Source organism: Dermacentor andersoni, chromosome 10 (assembly GCF_023375885.2).
Source record: "Dermacentor andersoni chromosome 10, qqDerAnde1_hic_scaffold, whole genome shotgun sequence".
NCBI classification, from domain to species: Eukaryota; Metazoa; Arthropoda; class Arachnida; order Ixodida; family Ixodidae; genus Dermacentor; species Dermacentor andersoni.
In genome coordinates, this window is record NC_092823.1 from 127,296,929 (window position 1) to 127,323,578 (window position 26,650).

The following is a 26,650-nucleotide window of genomic DNA, read 5'->3' on the forward strand; positions in this document are numbered from 1 at the left end:
ATTTATGTTCAGAGGACGTTGAGGTTATTTGTTCATCTACTTCGTTCCAGAGCTTCCCTGAACGTGCTGGCTTCATTTCTGCGCACCGCGTGGTATCCGTGAGCTAAAAATTGGACGGCTACAAGCAGCAGTAGATGAAGTACCTGCCCTTCATTAAGTAGAAGATGCTTAACATGAGAACTTGCTATCTGAAAAAAAAAGTCACAGTAAATGGTTAAATAAAACCCGCGCATTTTTTTTTCTTTCAATGTGCCCTCATCGCAGCGCCCACATTATTTTGATTCTTCTCATAACATTCTTTAACTTTAAGCTTTCACGATGGAAGAAAAAAAAGCAAGAAACCTAACAGTGGTGTTACCACCGAGCACTTTGCTGAGCTACAAAAACAAAGCCCCAAGTTGCCCTAGCAAGCGCTTTAGTTTTCCAGGAATTGTGGGCTCCACGCCACCGCGTGCTTTGCCTTACGATGAATTGCCGGCTAACACCGATCGCTGCAGTTGACGTTCTACGCATGAATCTTCTTCCTGAACTGTTTATTCTCATTTTTTTCTCTACTACGTCTGCTCTTTGCTGCAGAGAATTCTTCTAGGGGTATACGCCGAACGTTGGATGCCTTAAAAATCAAGTCGAAACAGGAGAAAGTGCTCTCCACTTACGGTGATTGATCGCTGCTGATAACGCCTTTGCCTATCTATGGCCACAGCCTTGCACATACTCGCAGCGGCCCATATGTCTCCGGGTTTAAGAAAGTCAAGGCCATGGTTGTTGAGCAAGCGCGTAGGCGAGACGTCGTCTGGATGTCTATGCTAGTGCAGAAGTAGCGCTAGGTTCTTCTCCGCTGCTTCCTTTTTTTTCCCCGAACTCTCCTAAAGAATCTGGGGCAACACAATCGGCAGCTAACCTGAGGTGAGTCGTGTGTTACACAACCCTGGAGAAAGATTGAGCGAAATGAGATTCGAACGACAGGTAGGTTGACCAGAACGGAAACGCATCAATGGTTTGATACCCTAGTGACCTGATATCGTAACTATTATGTTGAAATGTTTTCTGTCAGCAGCCGGTATACAGAGAGTGTACCCTCGCCGCCTTCTAGTCCTGGGGGTTCTCGTTTTGAGAATTTTTGTGCAAGATGCATAAGATTCAATGCCAACTGCGCCGTCTACATACGTCGACAAAAATGTGCTGCTCTGCTCAACGGAGAGTTTGGATCGTTCAGCGAGAGCCAGCCGTATACAGATGCATGGAATTTCTTTGCAACGTATAAATACACGCATGGCAGCATCGTCTGCTCTCCGCAGCAGACGTACTGCTTTCTCGACACGACGGAGGAGTGGTTCGCGATTTGCGCAATGAAGATTCAGCGACTGCTGAGATTATTTTTAAGCTTTTGCAGTGGTTATGCAACCTTGGGCAGCAGCTCTCAAGCCGGCTACGCACTGACATTTGCGAAAGATAACTGCGACACATACTTCGCGATACTTTCTGCCGCCTGAAATATTATTTTGTCAGCTGTAAGGCACCTCGCACGTTGGGCGTTTTCGAAACTTTCTTTTCCATCTTGATCGAACTTATAAGCACTCGTTCACTGTTCTGTTTCTTTTTTGTACAAACTGCGGAGTTGTACGCATTTAATTTGTATAGTTTTCTATAAACATTACCAGAAGAGGGAGGTCGGAAGCTAGTGTCTACGTGAGCTGAAACTATGACGGTTCAGCCAGCATGTGAACGATATGGGTAGCATGTGGATTTGCCTAGACGTCGTCATTGTTGCATCAAACGGCATTGTCATTTTGCAAATTGGTTATGTTGAACAATACGTTTCGTTATAAATACGCGCACTCAATATATATATATACACTTGTGTTGATTTACACTCGTTGCCTTGCCGTGGTTAGCAAACTGCGATTACTTGAAAATTTATTTAGTGCGAGTGCGACAAAGTTCCAAACTACATGTGCACTGTGAATAGAGAAACCCACGTGCTACCCACCATTCCAACGGTAGTCGCAGCGCCAGATTTCTCTATAGGAATTAACCTTAGTACAAACCTTCATAGTCTTGGTAAGCGAATTTATTTAGATACATAACGCACAATTCTTTTTCGTTCGTTGTTCGCAGGCCTCCGGTGCAAGATACCATGAGGGGCCATTCCTCCAGAGGCCGATGCCCGCCGAGTCGTTGAATCGAGGCCGCAAGGGCCCGCAAGTCCTGCACGGCCGAGACTGAAAAATATATAAAAGGAGCGAACCATGGAATGGAATGCCACGCCAACCACAGATGGCTCACCCTGGGACGTCGCCGGCGAGCTGGTGGAACCCAACGCGTGGACCAGTCCCGTTCAAGTGGCCCTCGCCGCTCTGCTGGTCTTCCTTCTCTCTCCCGTCGTCCTCTGCAGCAACGCCCTTCTCCTTCTCTCCATGTACCGCTTCAAGAGACTCCGAACTCCCAGCAACCTTTTCCTGGTCGCTCTCTTCAGCGCCGACTTCGGCATCGGTCTCCTACTTCCGCCGGGACTCTACTTCGAGTTCTCCCGGCCCGGAATCCGCTGTTCCGCACTCTGTCTTCTCCCCTACTGCCTGTTCGTGCAGTTCAGCGGCGTGGCCATGCTCAGCTCGGCGGCCGTGGCGCTGGACCGCTGCACTTCCCTGGCCCTACCGCTCACCTACAACAACCTCATCACCCACCGTACCGCCGGACGCACTGTCCTAGCCATCTGGGCCTACGCCATCCTGGTCTCCGGCACGCCTCTGCTCACTTTGCCGCCGCTCAAATCGCCGTGCAGCTTCAAGCTCGTGTCCATCCCCGTCCGCATCTTCCTCTTGTGCGCCCTCTACCTGCCGTGTCTTGCCGTAATGACCAGCAGCTATGTCTACGTCTACGTCGTGGCCCGAAGGCACGCCAGGGCCATCTACTCGGTGGAGGGCAACTTGCGGACGGCGCTGCCTCCCGATCGCCACTACGGCTGGACCCTGGCTCTGACTGTGGCCACGTTCGCGATGCTCTGGACGCCCGTGGTCGCCTTCATGGTCCTCGAGGCGGCGTCCGAGGAGCCGTACGACCAGAAGACCACCTTCTACCTGGGTCTCGGAGGCCTAGGAGCCAGCGCAGTGGACCCGCTCCTGTACGGCTTCCGGAACTCCGAGTTCCGGGCCGCCCTTCTGCGCATGCTCAAGGAACTGCTTCCTCGGATGTCCGCCGACTTCCTGGGGGAGAGTCCCAGCGCTCTTCATCGGAGTCGGTGCGGTACGGCGTCGACGCTGAGGCCCGCCGGTGCGAGCACGACGTTGCCGCCACTCGAAACGGACTGCTCCGCGTGCACCAGGACACTGATCATGATGGATCTGAGGCCTGTCAGTTACGTGTGAAAGGAGTGCGTGCGCCTGGGAGGCGCTATTCGCTCGCATTTCGGTTCAGACTTGCGTGACTGTGTGAGATACCTTCTGGACACTCAAGGCCAACACGCCCTAAGCTGAGGCGTCACGTGTTCAACGTTGCTACATTGCAAACCTCCGAATTGGCCACAAACGTGAAACGCGGAAAAAGAAATCACGTGTTCGTGAAAACCATACGATTCGACTTAGTACACTACGTTCTTAAATATTTCAGGCCGACGGTTTCAGGAAGTAACTTGGTCACGCAACGGTAATCGTTATCAATGTTACGTGCGTTTCCTTTCTTTAACACGGTGCTTCCGGTAGTTCACTGTCGGAAGCGCTATCGAGCGCTGAGACTCGCATGGTATTGCTGCACGATTAGATAATCAGGTTTTTCGTGCCTCGCAGCCGCATGGTATACGCCATCTGTAGAGGAGGGCCCCGAAGTAATTTTGCCCACTTGCGGTTCGTTAACGTGCACCCTGTACGTTTCGCACAAATCAGAGTGCGGAAACCACAGCCAGGAATTGAACCCTCGACCTCGTACTCAGCAGCACAATGCCATTGTCACTGAGTCATCACACTGGGGGCGCATTCCTGAAATTGCTAGGCACGCCGCATTAAGCGAAACGCACAAAAATATTATACCGATAACTGCTGCGCGACAAGGTTACCCCCTCAGATGCGTGGATTTACAGTGCGTGGTCATTCTAACGGCAAATTCACCCTACAAGTTTCCAGCTAGTCTCGAACTGGCCGTCGGCTGATTGCAGAAGTCGGGGTGAGCCATGTTTCCGACACATAGTTCTATACGAATCGGATGGTTCTAACGCATACAGGCTTTCCAATTATAAAACACTGCCGGATGGTCACCTATGTAATTTGCTTGTTTCTTTTAATTGTGATTATTGTTGACAGGATTTTAAAGAAAAGCTTTGTGTGACACTGACAACTGCTCGTCACGTGGCAAACGAAATGCAATCACATAATGTGTCGAAACACACTGCTTTCAGCATATACGCGTGATTTCGATGCTTCGGGAATGTAGGCCTTGTGCTGTCTGGAATGCAAGCGTATGTGTTTATGCCCAGTGAAGACCTATGCTGCCTTCGTCTTGTAGTCGTCATTGCTGTCCAAGCACAAGAACTCTGAGCGACCAAACTGCGCTGTGGCTCGTTTGGAGCGTCGATCGCAAGATCGCACTTGGTTGTGAGCGTGCAATGAACTCAAAGAGAGCACGCGGTGTGACACCGGAGTCACTCGACGTTTGATGAGTGAACGAGTGCTGGCAGTGCCAGATGCGTTCAACCGGGGCGTCAGTCCGAATGCGCACGTGACTATCTGCGCACGTCAGTGAATGTGAAACCTTTTTAGCATGTACATAATTCACCATTTAACTTTCATTTGCGTAGAGAAGGATGCCGTCAACTCGAAGCCAAAGAGGGCAGAACGGGAATTGCGCGATACCGAAAATAGCCATAGGAAGGATCCACTGTTCTTGTAACGGCTCTGCGTTGTGTGGAAAAAAAACTACACTGCCTGGTTTTTAACAATCACATTCAGTATTAGAAAACGTAGACCGCAGGCACGGCATGACTAGGCAGTTTTATTTTCTAACACTTTGAGGAATGCCGGAACACGAAGGACGCACACATTAGCGGCAGTGCTCGTGGTACCTTCTTGTTACGCTGACATTGAGAAGAGCACGCATAACAATAATTGCAAAGACCATGCTTTGTCTATGTTTTGATAAATAGACGTCAGCCGGGAAATCAAAAGCGTACAGTGGGTTTTTTCATCTTACGCAAGAATGTCTACGCTACGCAAAATTGTTTGTAAAGCATTCATGTTAAAAAAAACTGTCACAAGGTGACGCCACGAGCTCTGCTACTGTCATTGACGTCACCGGTGACCATGCATTCGGTAAACAGCAATGCATTTCCTAGCGGCATAAAGCAATGTATTTACTCCTGCATTGCCTGACTGGGTTACGTGGCTTGGAAGCTAATGTACAATGTTCGCCAAAAGTATGTAGAACACTTATTTGTGCTGCTGTAGATCTTGACGATGAGAATAACAATGATAGTAAAGAGGAACAAAATACAACCCACGTACTCTGCCCCCACTCGCGGATGTACTTAAAAGTTTGAGGCTACCACAAGCAAATACACAAACAAACAAAAATCTCGAACGTGAACTGAGGATAGTAAATTGAGCAAGCAGACATTTACGAGAATGACGCCAGACAGCAAATGGATGCCACATAGATAAAAAAAATGTTGCATGGAGGACACCGAGTGTAAAAGAGACGACATAGGCCGGCGCAAACTTCTAATTTTTAATTTATTGCCTAGAACTACCTTATAAGGAAAGAGATAGTATATACATCCGACACATGTTAGGGTGGGCAAGAAATAACATCCAATCGAGAGTCCACCAGAGTATAATAATGCTGACTTTCCATAAAAATAAATGTATTGCTCTGTCATCGTTTCTGTCGCCTAAATTTATTTGTCTAACATTGTCTTCTCCCTTTAAATTAACCTCTCTGACAGGTTCCCTCTCATGTAAATTAATTTCCATGACATGGTCATCGTAGGTGTCCGCTATGCTGTACCTCAATACTGGTCCAAAGCATGCACAAGCTAGCTCAGAAAGTTTGTTTTACTAAATATTTATGAGGAACTGGGTAACTCCGAGTAGGACAAGCTGTGCTTAAGCTGACTGTTCGGTGGTCTGTTTAGCGTTTATAAAAGAATGATTATCAAAAGACGTAAAACATCCAGAGTTGGTGGCAGAAAGTTGGATGGTGTGACAATAGGAGGAAGAGCTCTTCATTATAAGTTTGCCGATATCAGCGCATGCCAGTGGTGCCTGGAGAGCCCTAAATGAGACTTTTCTAGTAGTCTATATTATGCTTGGACTGATAATGAGTGTTACATGCGTGTATTGAGGCCTCTGAAAAGTTTGAGCTGTTTAGAGCGCAAAATACTACTGTGGCACTTCCTTATTCGAGCTGAGAACTTATGGCTGTAGTTCCGCACAGGAACCACACCACTCGCAAGTGAAACAGCAGCATGCGAGGTGAACAAGCTCATGAGCCTTGCACCTACAATGTGGCCATTGTAGCTCAGCTCAGCTGTACTTGTAAGCGCAGTGTAAGCACGCTGATAGAAGCATGCAGGACAGAACGCTATACTTCAACGTCAAGTTGAAGTCTAGCGTTCTGTGCTATGTGCCTTTTGCTGTCGACCGATATCTTTTTCGCGATGGTTAAAGGGGTCTTAAGTCTGTAATTAGCAACTAGCCCAACTGTCTTCTCTGAACGAGCGGTAGTGAAATTACATGTCTGCTACACGGCTTGAAAGAAAGTGTGATGATGTGTGACCACCTTATTACCCTAATTTGCTGTATAATGTCAAGTGCAGGCACAGCGGCAACGCAATGGCGTTTCTAGCACGAACTCATGGACGCCGATGATTACTAAACACACAGTTCCGGCATAACTTCTGAAGGATTCCGCTCTTTGGAAAAAAAAAAACATATTTTAGGCAAACATCGCCTGGGCTTCGCAATGTGTAACTATTTCGAGGAGTCAGCAAAAACTTGAAAGGCGTGCCACAGTACCACCTTCAGCATTTGACCCTAAATCGTGAATGATGGGTTCCCTCAGTTCTAATTTTGTTGTCAATGAAAGCGACGTTAGCCATCCATATTAAGCATTAACAATGAAATAACGCTCGAAAGGTTTGAAGAAAATTCTGTTATAACGAAGGATTTGCACTGAAGGGCTCACAAACTTATAAGTAGATTTCGAGCAGATACAATTGTCTAAAGCCTAAAGTCTAATTTATGGTTACCTAGAACTTCTGAAAAGTGTGAGAACAGTATTAAACGCATCTTTGCTGGCTTTGATGTATTGCGCTACATCTGCGATGGCTTTTCTTTTAGTAGAAAAATCCTGCAGTCTGTGAGAATAACGCCGATGTCCCGAAAGTACAAGATTTGACATCATTTGACATTAGCAGATGCGTGCTTTAATATAATTTGAAGACAATGCAATTCCTTCGGTCGGCTACCTAATGGTGTTTGAGGTACAGCGGGCTCGTACGTTACGTGGCCACAAAACGTAAATGACCAAATCTGTAGCGGCTGTTCCTACTCTACCTGAAGTGTCAACGTAACTCTTGACGCTTGAAAGAGTTCGAGCAGTTCTTTGGAAGATAAAAAAATACAGTGGTGCTGAGGTGACAAACGAAAAGCCACCTGCTTGACAGAGTCCACAACCCTTCAAGGAAACTCCGTGACAGTATGCAAAGGAATTGCGAGGGCACATAGTAATAGTGCTGTGAGTCGACAGTAAAATAGAGAAATGCAGTAACGAGAGTCGGTGGCAGATGTAAATTGGAAGAAAAGGCCAAGCACCAGAGGAAATACTTCATAGCATTCATGGCAATGCTATTGGGATATAAAGGCATTCAACTACCCAGCTGAACTATACAATGCTTTGTAAATAACGGACGCAGTTCGTGATGTGGATCACTGCGTGTTAGCGAATGACCAGAGCCATTACACAGTCTTCCCAGACGCCTAGTATTCTGCTGTGTATATATGTATATATATATATAGGTATGTGTCAACCATACGAAACGCGTGTCTTGAAACCAGTGGTGATCAGGACTCGTTTCTGAGCTTTCGCTGACGTCAGAGAAATGTCTCTGTCAATGATCGTCGTCGATCCTCAGGCGCTCTTTATTCATTTAGCTTTGTTTTCTCACCAGACTTTTTCGTTATCATGAATGTAAAAGATTCTACGAAAGTGTTTTCGTGCTCCTATACAGATGTTCGTTGTGTTGGCGTTTCATAGTTCGTGGTATGTTTCCAAATGTTTGCTTTTTCTGAGAGTCACTAGAACTGCCTCTTGTGTCCTATCGTTGTGGAGGAGTAAGCTCTTACGTTACCGTGACGTTGCAGCATCATGACAAGCACAGCGAGAACCTTTTCCCTCTAGCATCATCCAAAGTGTCCCAGGCATCTTGACATTCGATGACAATATGATGAGTCGTCTCCGCTTTATTTTTTTTTTTTTCTGCAGCAAAACCTTGCCTCAACCTGTGAGTCTTTGTCTTCAGGCAGCCAGCTCTGGCCTCAAACGAGCAAATCACTGCCCTTTGTGTTATCGTACAAATATTCCTTCCAGATTTTTTTTTGCTCGGTGTCTGTAAAACTCCACGTAATTTTTGTTTCGACGCATAATAACTTACGGTACGTTGCGTCGTGGCAGAGTGGTCCAAGCTCAACTATAACCTCCGTATTTACTGGTTACAAATTTTGATAGAAAGTCCGCATGTGAACTAAAGCGTAGAAAACGTGGGGCAGGGGTGACGACGTCATTTCCGTTTCTGCCCATTCAGCCAAACGGCACGCGCTGCGAGTGTCTCTGGGGGTTGGCACAGAATGCCGTCTGCGGCCCGGATGGGAAAGGACACTGATGTTACGTTTTTCGTTTGCAGAGAGTGTCAACCGCGAAGGGTCAATCGAGCACGTCCGATGCAAAGTTGCATAGAAGTGATTTGGATCGTACTAGTTGCGATACTGCCAGGTTCGGGCGCCGTAATCTGAGTCCTCATATGGGTGGTGGTCGGAGCGAATTGTTCCTTGCTTTTTTTTACGCATTTCACAAGCGTTGGAAGTTGACACCTTTCAACTTCCTGCGAGGCTTGTTTTCGTAACATAAAGGGTCCGAAGGCAACTCACATTTCCTCAGTAAGAAACATGCGAAACGCATAACTGCTGAAACAGAAAATTCATCTCAAATGTGTTAAACACGACTAGTTTTAATGTCTGCTACAGTCATACGTTGATAAACATCCTGAATCTTTGCGCTAAGTTTGATAATTAGCCAAAGAAATTTCGGCTTTTTTTCCGGCTCTCCCTTTTTCACCTTGTATCCAGTGGTCAAAATAAATATAATGATGATGATGATGGTGAAAATTAGCAGTAAACTTTTTCAAATTATGAGAGGTTTAAATTTGAATCTTACTAAGGACAGATGCCAAAATACAGAAGACTGCATGTGTTAACGGCATCCAAAGCGGGAAGATAAAATTTTTTAGTAGTTTCGTAGTTTGCAAAATTGGGTTTTGTAGCTTTCTGCTAGCTTGAAGAAATAATCAAGTTGCTCACGTGAAGTGGGGGCAGGAGTTGCGGAGAGTAGCGTTGCAACAGTCAAATTGTACAGTATAATACCCAATAATTTTCACTCTTGCAACAATCACCAGCATTGCAATTTTTCGCTCGCGTGCAGCAAATTTATATTTCGTTCAGCTTTTGCCAAATAAAGCGTTCCTCCGTTTCACATAAGCTTGAAGGTTCCACGCTGCAACTACTTAAGCTTTTATTTTTATTGCGGACACCCCAAGCGCATTTCTGCCGTCGCCGTCGTCGGGATGTTCCCTATAAAGTCCAAACACGATAACATCGTCGCTGCATGCCGTACGCTGTACGTGCGAGTGAAAGCTTGCGAGCGTCAGCCGACGATCGCGGCTCGATCTTGGGTGCGCCAGGGAGGAAGGCGGGACGGAAACGCCCCGTCTTCTGTCCCGCGCGAGGTGATTTGCGATGCTGAAGAAGTGCGCCTAGTGCCGGTAGCTTCGTGTGCGCTGTGCTTTCAACATTTCGTTCGCGTTGAAGCGAGAGATGCACGAAAGTAAATTCACTCGCTGCTGCTGCCGCGATTCCTCACTCCAGCGTTTTGACAGCGGGTTGCTGCGTTCATCCAGCGAGGTGTTTTCACGTTTACCTGTGCGCGCGTGACACCATGCTTGCTAATTTACTTAGTAAGCGAGTGTTTATAAGTTTATACGGCTGATAAAACTACTGCCCTCACTTCGTATGGCTTTTAAAGCTGTCTACTAAGTTGCTATCGCAATGCACGCTTCGTCTTTCGGAATAAACTGCGACTTTTTTTTGCATACTGAAGCTACCCACTGCACGCAACAGTTAATATTGTCAGCACTCACGCCTCCTAACGTGCAGTTGTAGCGTAAACCCAGAGCAAGTGTAATTATTTTAGACAAGACCTTGATCACATGGCACCATTCGCTGCTCGCAGTACTTACCTACCACCGATCTGTTTACCCAACGTATTAAACCTACCATTTGTACTCCGGTTCTCGTTTCCAGTTTATGGTCATCCGTTTCCACAGTACACCTTTCGTCTCGTCATTTGTTACTGACTTTTGTGCGACCTGTGCGTGTCCAACAGCTTTGATTGCCAGAATTCATCGTCTGAGTGATGCACATTATTCTCGAGATTCGGGTCTCCCTGAGTTCATGCTTTCTTCTGGCGCAATGTAAAAAAAATGCCGCAGACAGAAAAACAGGGACAAATGAGTGGTGTGCAACCAGCAACAGCAACCAAGTAGACATTCCATTGCCCTTTTGAATCCCTGAGTTCTCACGTTGATGACGGATACCGCCGGACACAAAACGGCGTCAACGGGCACAAAGATTGAGACCCCGTGAAAAAGTCGCATGTGTCCCATAACCCATATAACTACTGTATAAACAAAGCTGATGGCATGGAAAACCCCGTATGTTCCCATATGTCATATGGGACCCGCATATATATGAGACATGTTTCATATATAGCCACATGCAGTGGTGTAGCCTGGGGGTGGTGCATCGGGAACGTGCCCCAAACCACTCCCCCTCCCCCTTCAAAATAATTTTTTTAGTTAGCATGCGGCCTTACCAGCCCTTCACGCCTTCCTCTTCTTCTCGGCAATGGTCAAAAAGTTGCCCCCCACCCCACCGCGAAAAATATTTCTGGCTACGTCACTAAACACGTCTTTCCATATATGGGAACATGCGGCTTTTATGTGGGATTCCAAGTCTATAATCACACGTAACATGCCCTATGTGATATATGAGAGCACTTGGCTTTTTGTACGGGATTTATATGTTTATATAACCACATGGAACGTATGGGACGCGTGCCAAATGATGTAAGGGAACATACGGGTTTTTCTATCAGATACCCATATGTTCATATGAGTTATTGCATATAGTGCATATGGTATTTTTTCTGGTATCTTGTGCATATTTCTGTCTTCAAAAAATGTGATAGCGTTCAGTAAAACTTTGTTCGACACATTCCCGTGTATGGCAACAATTAAGGTTTCTTGCAGGGTCAGTTATGTCCATGCGCTTGGCTTTGTTGACGTAAGCGGACATTATTCATCAATCAGGGCATCGAGCAGATCTTCAGCATTCCAACAAAGTAACAAAATAGGTGCCAAGGGAGAGTAAACAAAGTTCAAGGCAGAAGTAGATGGTGTGATGTGGAATGGTGAGACTGAAACGGCTGACAAAAGAGCAAGGTAATTGTAGATCGCTGGGTAAATGTACATTGTTCTTGTTCTCCAGAGGTCCTAAGTAGATTGATGATGGCGATGGGTGAAGTGTTCCCGGTATTTCTTGTACCGCGTGTATACAAACGGGCTTCGTAAACCCTGTAGTGCCCACAGTCCCACATGAACGAAAATTAGAAGATTTTTTAATGGTTATTTCTGGCTATGGGGAGTTCAATTGTATGAAAAACAAAATAATGATATTTGATAAAAATTGTACTTCAAATAATTATTAATTAATTACTTATTGGTCTGGCGAACTGCTGAGCTGTGCACAATTGAAAACTTGCTCTTCAAGTATCAAAAAGCACTCTCACAGGCTACGGGTTAAATTTCTCGGGCTTAAATAATTTTGACGTATCAACTCGTGGTAACATAATTAATACGTACGTTGGTCATTACACGGTTAACTACAAAAAAGTTCAATAAAAGTTTAAAGGAAGTTAATGTGGCCTGATAGGATCCCCCTACGGTATCGCCGACGGATCAGTCTTTTCACCATAGGAGGCTTTGGATGCCAGCAAGAGCGCGAGGACGAGGTCTCCCTGAATTTTACGAATGAGCTTCCCATGACGTCACAGGTTTCGAGAGCTGCTGCTCAGTTCTGGTCTATGTTTAGCAATAAAGAGGCGCATTACCTGTAGTATTCAAAAGCGAGCAAAGACTGGAAACTTTGATGCGCTTTTCGCGTACAAAAGGGTCCAGCCAGGATGCGCGCAAATAACTTAAAATCTGCGAAGTGACATTGACGTCATCGGTGGTGAAATGCATCTGGAGCCGAATGCAAAATAACGGAGCTACGTACTTTATTTGACGCAGAGGACAGTCAAACAGTCGCAAATAAGTTCAATCGTGCCTATTAGTGCTCTCTTAAAATTAACGCAATAGCCTTGAAAGAGCATTTCAGGAGTCTAAAAGCATCCATAACGTCTTTCTTTCGTGCCCGATTATTGCTGGCTTCCGTGAGTTGTGTGTTCCCACGTTTAAGCGAAAGCACTGCTTACGGTAAACTCTGAATTGCACAATTTTTTGTTGTCAAATCGTTCCTACATTGATGCCGGTCAGGTTAGTTTTCACGTCGTTCGTGCGCTTCGTATGCAGACTGAGAAAATTATTTTACGTTTACAAATCTCATGTTCCAACGCATGTAATATTTTCTGTTAATTATAGTCCGCGCAAAGAGCACGTGTGCTGCTGCGTATTTGTTTAGGTAAACAGGCGCGTTTTTTTAACAAGCGAACGTTACAGCCAAAGGAACAAATCTGTGGGCAAGATTTTTTTTTAATTACGGGGTTTTACAGGCCACAAGCACGACCTGATTATGAGGCACGCCGTAATGGGGGACTCCGGAAATTTTGACCACCTAAGGTTCTTCAACGTGCCCCTAAATCTAAGTACACGGGCCTTTTCGCATTTCGCCCTCATCGAAATGCGGCCGTCGTGGCTGGGATTCGATCCCGCGACCTCGTTCTCAGCAGCCCAACACCATAGCCACTAAGCAACTACGGCAGATCACCACGGTTTCTGCTGAATGTTCCAGCGAAAGTGTTGCCACAAATAGCACATCTCGAGATGTTGACATGCATAATGTGTGTCTCTGCTCGTTTACGTTGCAAAACAGTTGTCTCCTGTGACAGAGGCATCTGGTTAAGACTATTTTACTTATAGCCAGCTATCATGCCCGAGCATTGAAGTTCTATTGCCCAAGAGACGTTCAACTACTGAAAGGCTGGCGCACAACCGAATATGGAAGAAACCGCGACAAACTCATTAGTAGCTTCAAACTTGAGGTTATGATGCTGCACTGTTATAATGCCAAAGGGGAAATTAATGCGCAGAGAACAGCACAAACACACAGTATAACCGCTATATTTATAAGAAATATTCTGAAAGGCATGAAATGTGCTGATATGTGCCCAACTTGTGGTAGCATTATTTCCGTGACATTTCTACATGTTGATATGTCATTTCGAAATAAAAATACCTTGAGAAACAAATGTATAATGAGCAAAATTAACTGTTGATGTCAAAATGATGTTGCCTTCGGGGACTTGGTATTTTATACATTCAGAAATGATAGACTGTTATTTATTGTAAGATTGTTGTGTTAAATGCAGTTCAAAAATCTTTCTGTGAAGACGATTCTATCAAAGACGGTTAAATTTTCTGCAGAAAGTATTTTATAGAAATATTTCTAGCGTTTGTGTGTGCCCTAAGAAGCAAAGTTTTTCATATTGTTCAATACAACACTTGTTGTGATCTAAATGATACGGTGCAAATTTTTTTCGCATAGGCCGTAAACTGACGTTGCAGAATTTTTAGGCAGATATTAAGCTTGTTATATTTTAATATATCGCGCATCATCAAAATTATTTTTGCCTGGCGGGTAATACTTTAAAAAAGTTAGGAAACTTGTAGTTCACAACTTGAGTTTCGCAAGAGAAAAGAAGAAGAAAACGTATTCTCATAGGTGTTACCGCAACAAAGCTGTATATCTGTATCTGAACCAGTGCAAAGTTAAGGGCAAAAGATAACGCCAATTGTCTGTTGAAGGGCGATATTTTATTGCGCACATGTTGCCGTTGTTTGCTACCCTAGTAATTCTTAGCGTTTCCGCAAGTTGAAAGTATTCCCCCCCCCCTCCCCCCGCTGCGTTTTCAGTTCTTTACTGAAGCCAGAGTTGTCTGTAGATGGTGGCTATAAGGATGAGACTTAAGGCATTTGCCTATATATTTTGGTAAAAAATAAATTATTTTATCCTATCTTAGCAATGACGCAATTGTGATGGACTTGACTAGCGAGAACACAGAATGGCTAAGTGATAGGGGGTTTTGAACGACAGAGGAATAAATAAAGGTGTGCCGCAATTTGTTGATGCGGGAAAGTGAATTTTTGTGTTGCGTATGAGGGGTTTTTCACTTACAGCGCAATACCAGCCTTTCATGTGTTCAACGTTAAAGTGTTAACGCATATTTCACCCTTTAACCTTTGTGCCGTGGCGTTGCAGAGTGACTTCTTCGCAGTTTCGTGCACTTGTAAACGTTCATTGTTCTGTCCGGCTTGATAACGCATAAGTTCGCAACATGCGAGACTGAGAGTGGTTAAAAATGTGTCTCGTCAACAAGACTTTTCTTCGTGTTCCCGAGCGAGCTGTTGAAGTGGAACCAACACTTTTTGTCGAAGGAAAATAAATGTTGTCACCGTGCTTCCTTTCTCAACCAGTGTGTCGACATTTTATTCGACTTCACAATCGCACGCTTTCCCTTGAGTTTTCATTTCTTCTTTCTTTTTTTTTGCCGATGCAACTAGGTGAAAGACACGTCACCTGGTTTACTGCGGTTTTATGTAGTTTTAGTGTGGGGTACGAAAGCCCGTGGCCCACGATATAAAACGGCAGGTCCAAATGTGCACATGCGCTGAAGGTTATACGGAAATGACGTAGTAGGGTGACGTGATTTCCTTGCTGCTCCTTTTTTTATGCTAAAGCAGCACGAGGTGTTCTGATCGGCTCTCTTCGAAGCTAAGACGTTTTGCTGTCAATGGTTTTACTCACGTTGCGCGCATCGCATGGCTTTCGTAACTATGGTAATAATATGACTATTTTCAATGCAACTCACTTCGATTATTATTCGACCCTTGCTGCTTGCCCGATATGCCCCGAAAAAAAAATGTTTCACTTCGGCGGCAAACAAATTAGCAATAAAATGAATTGCTTGGTTTTATGTCTCGTTGACTTTTCTGGCAATGCTTTGCCATTCTTAGAAATTTCAGCTGTTGCTTTTTTGGGGGGCGGAGCTAGGTTTAACATAAGATGTCCCCATAGCAACGAAAGTGGTCTGATTTTTTTATCTGTCAGGTGGAGCCAAACCATGTCGCGTTGGCGATCTGGAACGCTCTACTAAAGGTCACTTCGCGAAATTGTAACTACAGAAATAACTTTGTTTTTCTTAGACTAGTTCGTTGATACTTCATGAACCCATTGTAGCATAGATAAAGAGAACACAAAGGACACATGACCAGACACCGCGGGCGCTACTGTGTGCGGTCTTGTGTTGTGTTGTATGTGTTCGTATTATTTGCGTTACAATTGTTCATCCCAAAAAATGTGTTTTCAGGGTTATGTAACTTGGGCGAAGGCGTAGGTATATACCGGGTGTTTTATTTTAACGTTAACATTTTTTTCAAAGTCGCCTATGTCATTTAGAACAAATATATTTATTGAGCTGGAATACACAAAGGGGTATACACTACTTACACTGGAAATCAACATTCATAATTCGCCGATTATCAAAACTTCCCCAGTTAGCGTTTCAACTAATTACTTTATCGCACCATTTGCAGCACGCGAATTGAAATCGAGCTATTTCACAAGGCGCGTCCCTTTGGAATGGATTTTAAAGCTAGTACCAGTTTTGAGATAAGGGCTTTCAAACTTGCGGCAAAAATGCGCTATACCATTGATTTTAGCAAAACGCCTCTTTATGCACTGACATCCAAAATATAATGGAACACAACTGCCTGGTGTCATCCTCGGAATTCGTTCGGAGTGGACATGATTTTTAAAAGTCACCGGCTACAATTCGCAAATTGCCTAATATGGCGTAATGTAATCGGTTTAAAAGTTAGTTAGCGAACTTTAATCAAACTTAGTCACTTTCATTTCTTGCGCAAATGATTTCTGCCTCTGAGGGTAATCTAGCTCAAGAAGTAGAATTGTGCTACATGTTACGGATGATATTTAAAAGTCATGTTAACTATAAAATAAAGAATCCCGTATTTATGGCTTCAAAAAAGATTTTCAAGGTTGGCTCATACGACTTTTCAGTAGCCACCTACAACGGAATGAAGCGGAGAGAATACTAATAATAATAATAATATATGGGGTTTTACGTGCCAAAACCACTTTCTGATTATGAGGCACGCCGTAGTGGGGGACTCCGGAAATTTTGACCACCTGGGGTTCTTTAACGTGCACCTAAATCTAAGTACACGGGTGTTTTCGCATTTCGCCCCCATCGAAATGCGGCCGCCGTGGCCGGGATTCGATCCCGCGACCTCGTGCTCAGCAGCCTAACACCATAGCCACTGAGCAACCACGGCGGGTGGGAGAGAATACGAAACCCTGCAAAACGTAGAGAGAAATAGATGCCGGTTTTAAAAGAAGTTTCAAAATGTTAAGGAAATGCGAGATTAAAGTCGATGAAAACACAACTTGCCGCCGTCGCTTGACGCACACCCATTGTTCCTCACAGCAGCGGGATCAACTTGTTTTTCATCAACTTTCATTTCCCCTTTCCCTTACAGTTTCTACATTTCTGTTAAATGAAGTGTTAATTTCCTCATATGCTATCACTAGCTTTCTTGTTTTCTTTGTTAGGTTTTGACTAACGAAACATTCAGTCACTGAGTCGCCTTATCGTCCTCGTTAGATAATCGGCACAATGTGTAAACAGCTCCTCCTCCTCATCATCATCATCATCAACCTGGTTATGCCCACTGCAGGGCAAAGGCCTCTCCCATATTTCTCCAACTACCCCGGTCACAGCTCCTCAAGAGGTGCGCAAACCTTTAAAAAACAGTGCCGTTTATTCAATGGCCTTGTTCATGCGTGTTATGTCAATATGCGAAGATGTACTGTGGAGGCTTCGCACAGCAGCCCAGGGGCAGAAGCGGTTTTGTTTTGTCATATGCAAGCATAGGTTAATATGGTTCCAAGTACGCTCAATTTACCTCGAGTCATTTTCTGTCTCTCTATTCCTTTGTGCGCGCTTTTAACTAGGCCTAACCGGCGTAAACAAGGCGACGAAAGCTTTAGCAACTTTTTTTTTTACTTTTAACTTACGGTTTGTGGAAACGAAGAGCAAATCCTGTGAGCAAGAAATGAATCCAACACAGACATTCTTACGCAATAAATCATTTCAAACTCGAGAATTCTCATCCTGCATTTTCGGGGTAGTGCGTGAGTGCAGCCATCTAGGCCTAACCACCGCAAACATGGCCTAAGAAGCTTCAAAAAACATTAAACGCTGGATTTACAATTCGTGCCAAGCTAAGCACACGTGAGACTAGTAGGTACGTTCTCACGCAATGAAGCATCCACGAGACATGCTACCTTTTTCTGTGCCTGCGCGTAGTCATCTGGGCTCGGTGTAAACACGCTTCAAAGGCTTCAGAAAACCATTTCCTTTAGATATACATCTTCTGCGAACGTAGAACACACCCCTTAAGCAACAAATGAAGCCTAAACACATATTCTTACCCAATGAAGCGTTCAGGCAGACTCGGGAATTCTCATCCTGCCCGTTTGTGCGTGCGTGTTGTCATCTGGGCCTAGCCACTATAAACATGGTCGAGAGAAGCTTTAATAAAAAAAAAGAAATTTTGCTTCGTATTTACACATCGTGCAAGCAAAGAGCACGTTCTGTAAGTAACAACACAAGCCAACACAGGATGTTCTTACGCAAGTGTTCCTGCAGCGCTGCGGATTCGTGCTTCCTGCTTGTACCAGCATGCGTGTTTTACAAGATTAAAGAGACGCGATTTGCATGATATAGCTTTGTAAAAGCGTTCCTTCGAGCGAATGCCCCAGTTTTTCGCGACGATTGTTTTCGTCTAGTTCCTGGAAATCACCATAAAAAATTGTTTCGCTTCGGCTCGCCTGTCGCCACGGTATGCGTTGTCGAAAATTTATCATGCCTCTGGACTCTTATTTTGCACCGCTCATTTTACTTGGCTTATTCCCTGATGTTAGAGGCACTGGTTGGAGGATCGATCTGCGGTGTCTGCGTTGTTTGCCTTTCTGACGTAGAATGTTCAGGATTATAAGTAAACACGACGTACGACTCTCGGAAACAATGGAAACAGGCCCTTCAGCATTCTTGTTTTGGCAGTGGCGCGTTACGGTGCGTTGCATTATACTTACTGATGCAACGACAATCTTTCCGTAAACAATGTTAGTGTTGTTTTCTTCGTTTCTTCATTTTTCAAGTGTTAGATTTCTTTCGGGTACAACGCTGATTTCCGCATTAAAATGTACGCGAAAAGCCTAATTATTTCATTAGACGGGCAATCACCGTTCGTAGAGCAACGGACGGAGATCGCGCCTAATGTCAGAAGAATCTTTGACTTTTACAGTATAGCTGAACATTTTTTTAGTCTACCCTCGGGATGTTTGTTAGAACGTTGGCCCGTATTTTTGTAGATCTGCTCAGGGGCTACACTTTCGAACTCTTGTGGTAAAAATTACCTGTTTAGTCAGTACAGGTTGCGTGGCGCTGAATGCGGGCACGTAATAAACCAGGAACGATTGCTGCTCATGTTGTTAGATTATGATGATGATGATGATGATGATGATCTTAAGGTCATTGACACACACCCACTCAGGGGGATCGGCCAAGAGTCGGGCAGACTTTAGTTATGTGTTCAGGGAATCAATTTAGAAATAACAAATTTGGATGAATAAATTAATGCGAGTGAAATACGATTCAGTAAACAGTCATTCTATTACAACACAAAATAAAGAAAATGTATATCAAGTCTGCTCGCTCGACATTCAGCGCATCTTCTTCCTCATGCGGCGGCCGATAGCTGTAGTGTATTCGTTGTTAGAATCCATGATTTCCGGTGTTGAGTTCTACTAAGAATGGAGCTGCTCCGGGCTTCAAAAGGCACCTTGTCCAAACATGAGCAATGAAGTAGACGGCGGACCTTGTTCAGGAGGTCGTGTGGGCCTCTTCTTGCTTGTCCTTTATGAAATTGTCTTCAACAAAATTGAAATGGCGTCAAAAAATTTTTAGCACACACGTGCAAAAATTATGTAGATTGTGTAGATTGTACAATCTACACAAAGTAAATTAAGAACGCAGGAATATGGGTCAAACTGGGCCAGTACCCTGGCCGTCAACGTTTCCGGCAGTACCTGCAGACACCTGTAGAGACGATGGTCTTTCACTGGCATTCACCCACTTGTATGATATCACCATAAAGTTCATGTGTTCATCACCATAACTTCATAGTTCACTTCCGTTGGGTTCAGTTTATCTTGGGCCGGCCAGTATGTGCAGTTACACGGTGTTAGCGATGTCGGTTTTAAATAAAGTGTGGGCAATATGTCTGGCAATGAATCCAAGGAGGCACTTCCCCTCCGAAGCAGCCATGAGTACGAATGAGTTGGCGTACTATGTTGGTGCGACAACTTGGTACTTGGACCTTGAGGCGGTGAACTAGTGAAGGTAACGGGTCTGTAGTTGTGAGGCTAGTGTCAACTACCCAGCTTGGGCACTGGGACCACCTTCTCCGCCTTCCGATCACAGAGTAGCTTCGACCACTGTAATAATTGATCGAAAGTTTCCCACCGAGTCACACAGAAGCATGTTTTAGGGCGTTTTAAAAACTAACTGAGAATACAGTCAACCCTAAGTGAGGCTACCTTTAGATTGCGAACTACTCTTTATAATTGCTAGTTGTCATATTTATAGCTATTATAATGTTAGTTTAGGTAGCATCGACGGTGGTAGCAGGTTTAGCGCTGCGTTTGGACTTTTTGTAAAGTGTTATAACGATACGCGGGTGCAACTCATTGACGCGATGCAGCCTGCTAGCCAACTGCTTCTATGCAGAACAAACATCGCCCCGACTACTACCAGGCGCCTCAAAATGCACGCGTGTAGGGGTAGCACCACAAGTGCTGTTGCAGGCGTGGCACTACGATGGCGCTCGGCGGGAGACCGACAAGAAACCGTCGGTGCGTTTGTCGGCGCTCAGTGAAACATAATAGCGTTAGCTTGACGTTTATTGTCCGTTCCTCTCAGGTCAATGCACGAACGTTAGTGCGCATGAGCAGGGCACTCCCGCCAACAGCAGGCGGCAGAACGCTGTGCTAGCTTCACTACGGCGAGGAGTGGGCGGAGCTTCGCCGGTGCACTCACTTCGCTCCGACATATTTTTTTTTTTTTTTTTGCAGTCAAACGCACTTCGCGTCTCTGGAGACCTCCTAACACTTTGCGCGTGCGCGACCCATGCACAGTCGAGAGCGGGGCGACTTGACGGCGGCGTGAATGCACCTCTAGTGTCCGTACAGTTGCTCTCTGTTCATATGATTTTAATATTCTGCTATGAACTTTATATCGTCAAGTGTAAAGAAAATGACCAGTACTACAGGGTCATGTACACTCAGGAGGCTGTTCGAAGAAAAAAGGAAGAGTGGGAAACGCCTCGCGCTTTGCGCACGCTTTGCCCGTTCTCGAAGAAGAGGAAGATCAAGAAGAAGCACTTACCGTCGTCATTCCGGACTTCTTGGCCGAGCGATGAATAACCCACAGCAGAAGAGTCACAGGCCCATCGGTGAGCGCAGACGACACCTACCTCTAGCGTCTGACGATGGGCGCAACTTGTGGTTGTTCAAATCTGCTTGTTGTCTACGTCCGAAGTCGGACCAGCGCAGGTCACCAAGTGTAGAAAATATAGTGTTTCAGGGCTGCGTTAGGGCAATGAAGCGCCAAGAAATCCTTCACTAAATGCTGCCTTAGTGCTTCATTGCGCCCTAAGGCCATCTTACATAACGGAGCCTTCATTGCGCTATGCCGCCTTACTTCAGTTAATAAAGCAGCCTAGCTCAGCCGCACTTAGATTCCTTGGTGCTCCATTTCCGTAAGGCAGCCCCTATGCAGTTACATAGCTAGAGCCCACAGAATTTTCTGCGAAAATTGCTAGACGGAACACTTAAACTACGCAAAGCAGGCAAAGATGGGGAGAATATGAGAAATAGCGTGCGTATGTTCTACGCTATGGGTCGTTTAGCGTTCTGCGCTTGCGCGTTTAAATTCCGTTGTTCCGCTAAGCCCGCTATTACGTCGGTTCTACACATTCTCCGCCTGTTCTTCCTTACTTTTAACTACCATTCTATTTACCTCCCATCTGGACGGTTGCCCGTTAGTGGAAGGGTAAACACTGCAGCTTCTGCAATGCTTTTGCAAGGAGTCACGGACATTTACAGCTGTCAAGATGCTAATGTGGCAACGCGCTGGCACCTCCAGAGAACATTGTGCACATGCAATGTGATTGAAACGTCTAAACGAGTTTTTCGCGTCGATTTTCCTCTCTGCCGCGCTCCTCCCGTCTTTAAACACGCCCTAACCCCCTCCCCCCCCCCTTTACTTGGCGTGCAAGGCAGCCGCATCAGCAGTGGAAAAGTTGAAGGAAGACCCAAAGAAAGCTTGCCTTTTCAAACTTTCGAATACAGAACTTGAAATTTTGGTGTCAGTCGTCATCCAAGAGGACCGCTGATAGAAAAAGTAGATGGACGCCCGTTGTTTTCCACAGCTCCGCTAAACTATAACAAGTTGTCCAGCTTTTGATAACGTTAGGTTAAATAGAAGCGTTCCATAGCAGCCATAGTCCCCACTCATTTCTCATCATCAGAAGAAGCGTCAGGAGGCTATTCCATATGTCGACTGCAGGACGAAGCCTTCTCCCAGCGATCTCGAATTGCCCATGTCTTGTGCTAGCTGATTCCAACTTACGCCTGCAAATTCCGCAATTTCATGATACAACCTAATTTACTGCTGTCCTAGATTGCGCTTCCCTTCCCTTGCCACCCATTTTGTAACTCTAATGGCCCACCGGCTATCTACCCTGCGCATTACATGGCATGGTCAGCTGAATGTTTTTTCTCTTAATGTCAACCAGGATATCAGCTATCCTCGTTTGATCGCTCATCCACACCACTCTTTTTCCGTCTCTTAACGTTACGCCTAATCTTTTTCGTTCTACACATTCTTTTCTTGGTCCCTAAATTGTTCTCGAGTTTCTTTGTTAAACTCCAAGCTCCAAGCTCCAGTGTCGGCAATCGTCGAATATCTGATCTTCGGGTCGAGTGTGTCGGTTTCTATACATGACTCGTCGAAGGTTCCAGTGTAATCGCGGGTGCCGCGTGGCTTCCGGAAAGTGCTACACAATGCGTATCGCGCATACAGTAAGATTACAAGACAATTGCAAACCATGACAATCGAAGCAATCGCCAACGAGACCAAGCCAAGCAAACCAAACAAGCGCGAGTGAGAGATGACGCGAGCAGACGATACTACGAAACGAGTGGTCCGGCTGAGATCAGATGCGAGTACGCATCGAGTGGGTTCGCATGACACCAGTTACCCGCGCGCACGTCACTGAATGGGCCGCTCTCATTGGTCTTCGCCGTTCGCGGCTCGCGTCTTTTCATCTCCCTCTCCACGTTCGCTTTTTCACCTTTCGCTGTGCTCGTTCGCTCGGTTACGCCGACTCTTGCCGCAGGAATGGGCGCCTAAGAGCTGCGCTCTAAACACTCTTAGGTAACCAAATGCGACGCGTATCGACAAGGCTTTCAACTAATGAAGCAGCATCTTGTGCGCGGCCTCAAGTTTGTGTGTGATGTACGCATGCGCAGACCGCCCCTTCTGGCAGCAGAAGCTCCCCGGATGGACGCCAATGTTAAACGCCGGCAACGCGGCAATGCCTTTCCTGCTGGCCGGGTTCATCTTCGTGCCGATCGGTGTGGCCGTGTTCCTGACCACGAGTCGGGTGAGCGAGCAAGTTCGGACGAAACGCCTCTGTTTCGTGCCGCGCCCACTAGATGTCACGACAAGGCTGCAGTTCGCTGGGCCGAGGCTAAAGACGTCCGAGCTTCACGCTTCCGTGTCCTCACAACTTTTTAGTCATACTGTGGAAAATCTGCTGACGTTTACGTGTTTCTGAAAAATCTATATTTTGCCTTTCGACACCCTGTCGATTTATCAGCGTCCACTTTTTTTCCGAATAATATCAATAGCAGTCACCTAATGTCTGTAGCAAGCAATTTGTTATATGACGAGGCTGTCAACGTGTAGTTGCTCTGGATCTTTCGCGCCGTGTCCTTACAAAAAAAAAATCCTGCAGCAATTAGAGAAGCCTACCGTGATAAAAGCGAAAAGTATATACATACTTTGGTATCACGCATACAACATAGAGCGCAGCATTTGTTTCAATACAGAGGAAGCAAAAGCAAGCACCTAAACCACAGCATCAATGATAAGGCGCAACATGATAACAATGTGAAGCATGTAGCGTTCCCCGCATACGTTTCGCGGTAAAAATTACTGTTGCGCAAGCTACCACGTCGACGACACCTTGTGACGTGAGTAGTGACGTCACTAGCCTTTCATATATAAAAGAACCAGCCTAGCAATTGATTTCATTGTTGTTGCAGCACCTATATAGGCAACGCATAGTTAATCTCCCGAGGAGCAGCGTGAATGTGAGGAAAGGGAAAGGGAAAACAAACGGCAATATCACAAGCGGGGCGTGCTGCCAAAATCACCATTACTCCCATTATACCACATTAACTACCATTACTCTAAAGCAATAAAGCATTGCATACCCCCCTCAGCAGCTGTTGTCAGCAGCTTCACTGGAAAACTATTTTCGCATGGTCGCGATGGCGAGTCAGTCATTTTATGTAAGGTAACTACATGGAGCGGAAGGAAATAGGTTGCTTAACAACCTTTGTTTGTATACAGTATACCGATCAGGACAAGTGATCAAGAAGGCAAGTAAGCTTGCAATAAGTAAGTAGACAATACGTAGGCTAAATTTATTTCTACGTATTAAAGCGATTTTATTGTCGGCTTTTGAATATTAGGGCATCGGGAACATGCTATGACAAGATGGAAGAAATTGGAGAAACGGCGGTCTCGATGTGGCAGTTTAATGATGGTTTGCACGCACTAATGAATATTTTCCCTCGTTAATACAGCGTATCACGTGAGCTCTTTCAAGCAGCCGCGTAATGAGTTATCCAGGCTCCAAGCGTCTTCGAGCAATCGCCTCACGTATGTTGCACATGGCGCGCTCCTCTTGGGCGCAGCTGCAGGAGTACCAGTTCGACTACACCGACTGCCGGCAGGTGAACACCAATAAGACTTGCGCCTCGGTGATCGCCAAGGAGCCGACCAAGAGCTGCGTGTGCTACGAAATCATCACGCTCCCAGAAGACTTCCGTGTGAGTGGCGACAGCTTGAACGTAAAGCCAAAACGAACTCGTGCTGCCATTCCGCGTGTGATCCGAGATGGCAATAATCCCAATTCGAAAAGTGTGAAACAAGTCCGAACAAGTTTCAAAATTCCAATAATGTTAGAAGAGGTTTTGATAAGCTTCAATCACAATGTAATTCACTTATAAAAGCTTCCAGGAAGTTTTAAGCAGGTTCCAATAAATTCCACATAATTTTAAGGTTACATTTGCTGGGCTGGTTTGTTCATACTTTCTTGTGGTGCAGCAAAGTTTTTCAGTAGTTTCAACAAGTATCAAGTTTCAGTAATTCTATATGAAAGAAAGAGAGATGAACAAAATGGAGGGATGCTTTCAAGAGATCCCAACAAATTTCAAGCAGGTCAAAATATGTTTCCAACAGGTCCCAACTAGTTATCAACTGGTTTCAGACAAGATTTCAAGTTAGTGTGATTGTGCTATTCATTCGCATAATCTTGCGGCGTGGAGTTCTCGACTAATTTCAACAAGTATCAAGAAGGTTTTAATAAATTCTCAACAAATTACAACGAGTTCCCAATAAGTTTCGACAGCTGGAGCAGGCATCTTGTTACAAGTCATTCCCATAAACTGCAGAAGGCGCAAGCAAGGAGATGACGAGGATGGAAGAAGCGCTCGTGTGGTCGCTGTTCGGCCGCTCCTATCTGCATATATTACCTAAATTCATTTTCTCTGTTCTTTTGCCTAGCCTCATCCCCGTCACAATATTTTTAGACACGTCGTACGTCGTTCTGGCACGACGTCGTATTACGCCTACTACTTAACATGACACCTCATTGACTTACACGGCCGAGGTTCTAATCACCTACACATGTCCAACCGGTTCAAAACGACTACGAAGAAGAGTCTAGGAAAAAATTCTGGTTCATGCTTATCATATTGGGGCGAAGACAATTATTTCTGCGGTCGCGACGAGAACTCGCTCTATCGTAACAAGGAAACATCGCTCACAGGAAAGAAACTACTGCCGCTATGACAGACTCGACTTTGTTATAACGCCAGCCTGACAGATTTCCGTACAAATATATATCGATGCAGCAGCCTTTTCTGTCGTGTGTACAGCTGTACGTTATGAAATACAACACAGCAATTTCTCGCTACAATAGGAACGTGTTTTTTTTCGACTGCACCTTTTCGTAGAAGGGACCCATCTACTGGCAATACGATGCTCATCAGCGTGGAGAAACGGTGGGAGTAAGTTAAACTGTGACTTGTCAAAAAAGTATGCACAAATGCTGAGTACTTCCAAACCGCAAGACTGACGCATAAAAGTAATCTTGCTGGTTATGCCAACGAAATGCACCTCCTCTGGTATCACTCTTCGCAGTATGAGACTGGTAGACGTACTTAGGCCCCTCGTTGTCCGTTTCCTTTGCTGCGCAGCAAACGGTGAACGTGTACTACGGCCTGACCAGCTACTACCAGAACTTCCGTTTCTACGTCCAATCGCGGGACGAGAAGCAGCTGCTGGGCTTCCCACACAGCGCGCGCTACGCGTGCAAGCCGTACGACGTGGACCCCAAGACCGGCTACACCATCTTCCCCTGCGGCGCCATCGCGAACAGCCTCTTCAACGGTGAGAGCATAACCCTGGGCGAAAAGAAAATGGGGCGAGCGGCCCGGCTTTGAAACGGCAACACGCGCATTCAAAACGACGACGTTCTTTCGCGCGCTTTTCGTAGACACGTTCAAGCTCAGGTACAGAGCGGGATCCAACTACCGGGATGTCGAGATCTCCACCGACAACATCTCCTGGCCCTCGGACCGCGAGCGGAAGTTCAGAAACCCGATAAGTAAGCCCT

General features: G+C 45.5%; 2 protein-coding genes across 2 annotated transcripts in view; both read left to right on the forward strand.

Annotated features, from left to right (window-relative positions):
• The window catches only part of LOC126544997 (adenosine receptor A2b-like), a 127,376-nt gene extending 112,370 nt beyond the window's left edge, over positions 1-15,006 (forward strand). Inside the window, exon 2 of the mRNA XM_050192587.3 lies at positions 2,119-15,006. Within this exon, the coding sequence (XP_050048544.1) occupies positions 2,250-3,365 (1,116 nt within the window). The 5' untranslated portion in view covers positions 2,119-2,249 and the 3' untranslated portion in view covers positions 3,366-15,006. The remainder of the gene's footprint in view (positions 1-2,118) is intronic.
• Positions 15,007-20,303: 5,297 nt separating this feature from the next.
• The window catches only part of LOC126543686 (cell cycle control protein 50A-like), a 39,591-nt gene continuing 33,244 nt past the window's right edge, over positions 20,304-26,650 (forward strand). Inside the window, exons 1-5 of the mRNA XM_050190793.3 lie at positions 20,304-21,130; positions 23,211-23,344; positions 24,666-24,800; positions 26,232-26,424; positions 26,531-26,641. Coding sequence (XP_050046750.2) covers positions 20,902-21,130; positions 23,211-23,344; positions 24,666-24,800; positions 26,232-26,424; positions 26,531-26,641 — 802 coding nt within the window. The 5' untranslated portion in view covers positions 20,304-20,901. The remainder of the gene's footprint in view (positions 21,131-23,210; positions 23,345-24,665; positions 24,801-26,231; positions 26,425-26,530; positions 26,642-26,650) is intronic.